General features: G+C 34.9%; 1 protein-coding gene across 1 annotated transcript; it reads right to left on the bottom strand.

Moving 5' to 3' along the window:
• Positions 1-829: 829 nt before the first annotated feature.
• LOC122086251 (LOB domain-containing protein 19-like) lies at positions 830-4,378 on the bottom strand. The gene is made up of 2 exons (XM_042654992.1): positions 3,898-4,378; positions 830-1,305 (listed from the first exon to the last, which is right to left on the bottom strand). Exons 1-2 carry the CDS (start codon positions 4,189-4,191, stop codon positions 988-990), a joined length of 612 nt encoding a protein of 203 aa, XP_042510926.1. The 5' UTR covers positions 4,192-4,378; the 3' UTR covers positions 830-987.
• Between the last annotated feature and the right edge of the window lie 4,165 nt (positions 4,379-8,543).

An 8,543-nucleotide genomic window follows, 5' to 3' on the forward strand; every position in this document is an offset into this window, starting at 1 on the left:
GAAACTTTGATTAGATAGTTTTTGTAAATCAAAATTTTATTTTGAGTATTTTTATTAATTAAAATAATTTTATAAACATAAATCTTATTTTAAATATTTTTATTAATTGAAACTTCGGGTGATAATTTTGTAAAAATAAACTCAAAAATGGATAATTATGTAATTTTATTTTTTTTCTTTTTTTAACAAATCAGGTTTCATCTCGAAGTCCACGAGATGGCTGAACTTTTGAAATTTGGATCAAGTTGGCTGAGATTTAGAATCATGGGTTTCTCTCAAGGTTTTGAAAATTAATGAATTCGATAGATAATCAACCATTGAAATAATTCTTATTATTGAAGTGGAATGAATGCTGCTACTTTCGGCCCCATAAAATCCACCTTGAAATTGATCTTCTGTCGTTCCAAATCAAATATATGTGCCAAGATTCCCCCAAAGATGGATTTTTAGATCAAATGGCCAATTCTAGGGTTCTCATGATAGATTTTGACTGGTGCAATCTAATCGAAATCGACAAAGATTGATTCAATAATCTATTCCTTCTTTAAAACCCTGGTCACAATGGCATGTTGCATTAGTGATATGTGAAGTCATAGGAAGAAAGTTGGCCAATTTATCTCTAGCAGCAAGACTATCCATCCAAACCTAAGTTTCCACTAAACTTTCCAAAGCCTCCTTCTTCAATGAGAAACCATACAACCCAGATCATTTTTCTTATAAGCAAGGCAATGTGATAGTAGAGACTCTTGCTTTGTCATTTGAGATTTATCTCCCCTTCCCTTATTACCTAGTTTGGTGCTGAACTTGTACCATACATTGAAATGCAATGGAGAAACCAAAATGAAATGATTTCATTTCATATGGTTTACAAACACAACTGAAAATATAAGAACATAGGATTAATGTTCAGCATATCCCCCCAAAAAATAGATATCACAACAGCATTGAAGCTAATTTGGTCCCAAAATGGCTCAAGTTGCTTAGGTTCTAACAGGAATCTGGTGGCCGAAATCTTGCTTCTGGCAAGTATTTAGAGAAAAATTCTCGAGCTAATGCCGTTAGATCGCCATTGTTGGGATCTTCATCAAGATCAGCTTGGTTCCAATAATTCGTCGTCTCAAACATCTCTTGTAACTGTACTGGATCTAATAATGCTGATGTACCAGAAATGGGTAGTGAATTGTTTGAGGAAACATGGAAGTTTGCAGAGGCAGGAGACTGTGTTGAAGACATGGGTGGTGGTGGAAGCTCCAAGTTTGAAAGGTGGGCTTGAATAATGGCTAGCTCTGTCTGCAAATTCACCACCTACAGATCCCAAAATAAATAATTCTTTTGGTCAATATTTGTGATCATCATTAGAGTGAAATTGTGTATATGTACTACAACATTGGTTGGTTAATAATGAGAAGGAATGTTAATTCTTCATGATCTGATCAAAGCAGGTTAACCCAAAGGATTATACAAGTCTGCTCCTCTCCAGCCGCTTCAAAGGTTTGGTGGTTCGGCTGGTGTGGTTGGGCTCAATAGCGATTCTACGCCATACTTCTATACTTTTTAGCACTAGAAGTAAAGGGGAGTGTCTGAATGACGCCATTTAATTGTCCTTGCCTTATTTCTAAAAGTTTTTTAAGATAATGATATAAAACAGTTTTGAAAAATAAGCCAAAGGTAACGTATCACTATTTGATTACATCCTGAAAGTGTCATTGTCATGCATATTTTTGAAATACACATGTGAAATGATACTATTACCTTCATAGGAAATAAATTATGAAAATTGTGTGTTATACTATTTGAAAGGGCAAAAAAATAAGATTACAAATTATTTGACGCTTCAAGAGGTGTCAATAAGAAAATCCCAAAAATAAAAGACGAAGTTTTCCTCTTAAATAAGGAAGGTGATGATACCACCATGTGATTGGACTTTTGTCTGTCATTGACTCTCACCCTCTATTGTATAAGGTTGAAACTATCTTTCTCCAATCCAAGGGTATTGATGGCCGTTGTGAGGGTATTCATTTTTCACCGTGAGTAAAGGAAAACTTGGTCCAAATATAACAAAAAAAAAAAAATAATGATTTCAAGATTTGGCATTCAACAAAAGTTCCACACTTGTATAAAATGATGTTTGATATCAAAATCAAAAGTTCCACCTCTGATGACATGTTGACTATAAATTGTATTAAATATTCTGGTATATTATTATTATACTAGTATGACACTAATTATTGTGGATAAGAGTGACCTAAACTTAGGTAAAGAAATGCCTTCATGTTCATGTACTTATATAGAACTACACATACAATCATATAAAATAGGATGTATTAATAAGTTAGAATTAAATGTTGGCATGATAAGTTATTACTCTTATATTATTTGGGGTTGCATAAATAATTAAGGGATACCAACAGCCGAACCTTCATGAATGCAATTATGAAAAATTCAAGGTCCTTGTTAGAGGATTATCCAAGATTTTTTTTTTTTTTTGCAATCCCATTGTTGTATTAAGTTTTGTGAAAAAAGTAGTTGTAATCTTACTTTTTTGCGCTTTTATTAAAGCATTTTTTTTTTTTTTTTTTTTTTTAACGAGTATAAATCGTGTGAAACGTCATTTCACATGTGTACTTGAAAATGTGCAAGACAATTACAGTTTTTGATTATAACATAATAATAAGTAATCTTCAAAATATTTCAAAAACTCTTTTTAATCCTTTTGTTAAATAATTTTGGGGACAAGTATAATCAAAAGAAGTTTATGTAGCTTGTGGTGCCTAGAAGCCTATTGCTACTAGGCGGTTTTAGGTTCAAGCCTCTTGGTTCACACCTCCCCCCTCCCCTATAGAATATTATGGAGTAGGACTTATAAAAAAATAAATAAATCAGTTGTAATTTTTTTACTTCACTATTTTGGTTACAACAAGATGCACCCTATATTAAAAAGAATAGACATGAAGTACTTCAATTCTATTTTTTTTTTTTTAAACACATGAAAATAAAACTATGTAAAAGAATTAGAGAAATAATGACATTTGTTTGTACGAAATAATGTCAATTTAGCTAATGAAAAACGTATTTATATACACTGAAACTGTAATATGATACTCTAGAATATAGATCCTCCATTATTATTAATTATTAATTATTAATTATTGAATGGTCAAGAGATCCATACTTGATGACAAACCTACTTGTAATGGCTATATTTGTTTTCATTATCTTTTGGGCAAAGTTGTGGGTCTATCCAAGAAATTAGAGAGAGAATTTTGAATTAAAGATGAGTGTTGGGTTTTTACCTAACCAGATAGTGTTTATCTTCTTCTTTTCCACAAACAGTAGACACCTTCAATTCACAGAGATGATCTTACATGAAATTATATAGAAATGGTTAATTCTACTGCATGTGGGACTCCCGCTCTGTGATCAAAATGATCTAAGCACTCTTCCTCACAAACTGATCCTTATGGTATGCTACCTTCTTTAAGAATAGTACTTAAATCACAGATGATGCAATCCAATACTACTCCTAACCCTTTGATCATATTTTAAGAGTCTGGACCCTCTCCCCACGTGGAGACCTACCCACATGGGATTTCATCCGCTATGAAATATCAGAATCCCAGATCATGTACCTTGACTTGTATCTAAATACTGACAGTAGAATCTCATGTGAGAAAGGTAACTCACTATACCTTAGATTTCTTCCTCGAAAGTCAAATTTCCTGAGTTCCCAAGTTTACATGCTTAGTCCGGCAAGCAACAGAGAGTTCTCACAGTCATGGACGCCATTAATGGCGATGAATTCCTTCAACCCACCACTAACAAACCCCAACAAGGATGAACCTCACCAAATAACAACTAAAACCCACAAAGTAGAAAAAAAAAAAAGAAGGGCAATACCTGCTGTTGCAGAGCAAAGATTTGACCAACACAGCCATAAACAGGATCTTTAATCCGAGCCAATGCTTCATAACAAATGGTAAGGACAGCATCGAGACGCTTGTGCACAGGCAAGCGTAAGAGGAGCTTAGAAACGTTGCTAGCACCGAACACTTTGTGCACAGCAGCGAAGTGCGAGGCCCCTTGTTCTGAGTCGAAGTAAGGTGCAAAGATGCAACCCTTGATACACTTCCTGCGTAAGAACTTGCAAGCACCACAAGGCCCACCACCATTAATGGTGCTACTTTTGCTCATCTCCTTCTCTTTAATGTTTCTAGAGAGAGATGGGTAAGAGAATGAAATGCAAAAGGGGTGTTTAGAGAGAGAAGAATAAGGGATAGGAGATGCCTAAGAGTGGTGGTGTTTTGGGGTGTTTGATGATTAATTTAATGGAAGGAAACGTTGTTTGCTGTGGTGGGTCATAGAAAGAAATAGAGTGTTTTTTTCCCATTCAATGTATTGTGTGCGGATTTAAACTTTAAAGCCACGGAAGGGCTAACAAAGCCACAATTGCAGCTGCTTGCGTGAAGCAAACATATATACTTGTGGATCGATAGGCGATACGATAGTGGCGATTAGCAAATCTCTAAGCCCTTCCCCCACACTTCCAACTGCCATTCTCCTGCCCGCGTGGGGCTCCCACGTGGGACAAACATCCCCCATCCCCTTTTCTATATAATGCTCCTTTGACCTCTCCTCTCTTTGTCTCGTCTAATTCTTTTATTATTATTATTATTATTATTATTATTATTATTATTATTATTATTATTATTATTATTATCTCCATCTTCAAATGCTTGTTTGGGTCTTATGGTAATTTTCAACATGTGAGAGGGGAAAATGGGGAAAATCTATTATTTTATAGAGAAAATGAACTTTGTCTACTAGTGTAGCTCCCTCAGTCTAAGTCTGAGTCTAGCTTCCCTATGAAATGACAGATTTACTCCTCTGTTGTGTGTGTGTGTGTGTGAGAGAGGGAGAGAGAGAGGAGTGCTAGCATATGCTACGCTCATGGACAAAGGACTACTTCCCTACAGCATATTAATCAGGCATGTGAAATAGTTTCATCTAGTGAAAGGCCTACATGATCAGGGAGGAGAGAGACTATCAGTGCAAGAATTATATGGTCAAGATGTGAAAGGAATTGGGAAAGCATTTTTAAGCACTTGACATGGGATCTTTTTCCCTTTTGGGCTTCAAAAGTTGGAGGAAAGTGAATATTCACGTACGTTAATGTACATGAACGATTCTGGTCCTTGGATATGACATTTGTTAAATGAGGAGAGAGAAAATATATGCCATATCTACGGACCAGGATTGTTCACGTACATTCACGTACGTTAATATTCCCTGCTCTCTCAAAGTTGGAACCCTTTCCATCCTTATTATGTCTACTTATATGATACTTGAAGGTTCTATAGGCCATGTTTGGATGTGTTCTTTATTTTAAATATTGTGGACAAAATTATAATGAATGATTAAACGTTGATTTTAGATAAATTCTTCCATTATGATTCTAAAACCAAAGCAAGAATCTCCTTAATTTTAGATCAACCAAGGTTAACACCATATTTTTATGATGATACTTATAGGTGACTTCTTAGAATCTCAAAAACTAATAAACTAACGAAAAAGAATTAAGTTCACTTCAAACGGAGAGAAGAGAGAATCGTTTCAACATTAGTGATGTGACCTTATCATTGGATATTATTAACTCCCACATTTCTTATAAAGGTCGAAAATTCACTACGATTTAGATTTCCATAGTGAAAAGATTCTCTATCCACCATGAGATGAAACTCGGTTCTCAATAAACAATCCGAACGTAACCTTAAAAGTATTAGATTATAGTTGAGAAGCTTGTCCCTTGACTCATGCTTGATGGTCAAGGCCTGTTTGGTCCCTTGAATGAACCAAAATCAACCAATTTTAAAACCGTGTGCTTATTTAGCCAACTCTTAGCAGTTAAAAAACCATCAAGTCAAGTCTTTGTGGGATCGATTAAGCGGGGCCCACTGACCGAAAGTTTACATTGCACTTTCAATAGAAGTGGTTGGATATGAGAATGATGGCATCATTTACTTTGACATATGATGGTGGTTATGATGTCACATTGACCAAAAGTAGCTGATTGTAAATTACCACTTAATACCATAGTAAGCTGGATATAACTAGCTAGTGATTGTTACATCATTTTATCTATGTGGATCCTAATATAGAAAGTAACATTTTTTAATGGGTGTCTCCAATGGTCAACTCGAAGGGATAGCGCAATTGATGAACAACAAACTTGGTACGAGCCGTAAATTCGAACATTATAAGTTTGACTCCCATTAGGCACATCTTAGGCCACTCACACGAGGTGTTTAGTGTTCTTCATTGCTTTTAATAGTGTTTTAATTTTTTTTTTATTGGCCCTTGTTTTATTTTTTATAATTATACTATTGGCAAGTTATTCCATTTGAGAGCATCCCTCCATCCGAACATAGAGGCACAAGAGGGTAGTCATTTCGCATCCCTTGTGTTTGCACCACAAGGGGCATTCTTAGACAGAAAACTTTGTCCTTTATATATATATTTTTAAGGGTTGTTCTTGTCCATGTGAAATGACATGTTATCTTTGCCAAAAAATAGTGTGTATTAAAAGAAAAAAAAGTATCGTTACAAATTTATTTTTTTTTATCAATTTTGGTTACAACAAGATATTTTTTTCTCTAAAAAAAAAATAAAAATTTAATATATCTTGCACAAAGTCTTGTAAATAAAGATCATCAGTCGTATCTCTTTGATGGCTCAATTAATATTTTGGTAGAGACGTAAAAAATTAACGTCAGCTAATTACTTATGAATATATATGTTTTCAATTAATGAAAAATTTAGAATTTTTCTTTGATAAACATAAATTTATTCAGATGGATGTCAAAAATTTATGGATAAAAGATTTCAGGTTAAGATTAAATGCCTATCTATTGGGATTTTTTTTTGGGTGTCATATGTTTTTTTTTTCCTTGGTGCCATATGTTTTATAACAAGAAAATCATTTAAGCCATCTTAAAATCAACTAGAGGTCCTTAATTAAACCAATCAATCTTGTCATGCATGGTGAACCCCACATGGCACAAACCATATATCTATTTTCTCCTAACGCTAGTATGGTGTCCAACAATGGATGAGAGAAAAATATATGCATTTTGACTTCAAATGTAAGGTTATGAATTATCAACCCTCCTCCACATATACAAACGCGGCCTTGGAGTGCTAGTGGCATCCACCCAGACTCTATGTCCTATGAGCTATACCTATGACAAGTTTAAAAAGATATTTTCCTCCTCCTTTCGCTTCTTTAGTTTTGTTTTATAATCTTTGTAATATTTCTCTCCCCCATAGAGTAAGTTATCAATAAATATCTCTTGATATTTAATAAAAAAAAAAAAAAAAGGCAAAATCATTTGATAACCGAATGCAATGATTGTCCCTTATGTTTATGGATATACCCTTCTTCATCATTGTAATGGCATAAGATAGAAAAAGTGTTTGACACTCACATATACGATCAGGTGATCTACTTGTAATAGATTCAAAGTAGTCCACATGCAATGTTGTTTCCCCTTAAGGCCAGTCAAACGATGGAGTTTCGGTTATACGGTTCAATTTTTTAAGGCAAAATCAAAACCGCGCCAAATATGAATAAGCTCAAATCAAAGTCATTTAAATTCAGTTCCGATTTTATCAGTTTTTATTATCTAATTCACAATTGATTTATATGCGATTTATAGTGTCAGTTTTGAAAAACATTTTGCAAATTCAATTTGGTTCACATTTAGAGATCATAGAGAGGGAATAGAAAATAGGGAGATGGGAGAGGGAGGAGGAGATGCAGTAGAAAATTTACCTTCATGAGACTCAAAGAGTTGAAGTTGAAGTTGAAGTTGAAGTTGAAGTTAGACACTTACAAAGACAGTGAGATTTATAACTGTTCTTGAAAAAGATAAAGACAACAATTAAATATGTTATCTTATAACTTGTATATATCGAGTTATAGAACAAATAGATGCCATATCCACGGATTAGGGACATCCACGTACATTCATGTATGTGATGATTCACCGGACTCAGATATCTTGTGATGTCATTGATGTATAGTGTGAGGTGTGGGGATGAATAGCTAGGTATGATGCAATAGTGACAATAGCTTCACTTTCGCTCGCACTCGCCATAGTGGTGGAGGGCCACGCCGTCTGCCACTTGTCTAGTACATGCAAGGGACGACGTGAATGGTGCAAAAAGCCATGAAGTAAGAATTTCTCGACGGCGAACGTGGGTGCCTTGCTCACCTCCTCACGCACTAGAGCTGCAAAGCGTAGGGAGGTAATGGCTGCAAAGGGAAGGGAAAGTATATGGGGACGGTAACTTGTCAAAGCATGCCGTGGCTGCCGGTCCAGCGTATGCTGTGATCACTGATAAGAGACCATGCATGTAGAAGGTTGGAACACGGAAATGTCTCAAATTTTCAAAGTCAACTGAACACCCACATGGTAGCTAATTTAGGCAAACCCTACAAGAAGCTATTCCAACTTTACTTCCAATGGAGTCATTCAAAACAACCA

This window comes from Macadamia integrifolia, chromosome 8, assembly GCF_013358625.1.
Source record: "Macadamia integrifolia cultivar HAES 741 chromosome 8, SCU_Mint_v3, whole genome shotgun sequence".
Lineage (NCBI taxonomy): Eukaryota > Viridiplantae > Streptophyta > Magnoliopsida > Proteales > Proteaceae > Macadamia > Macadamia integrifolia.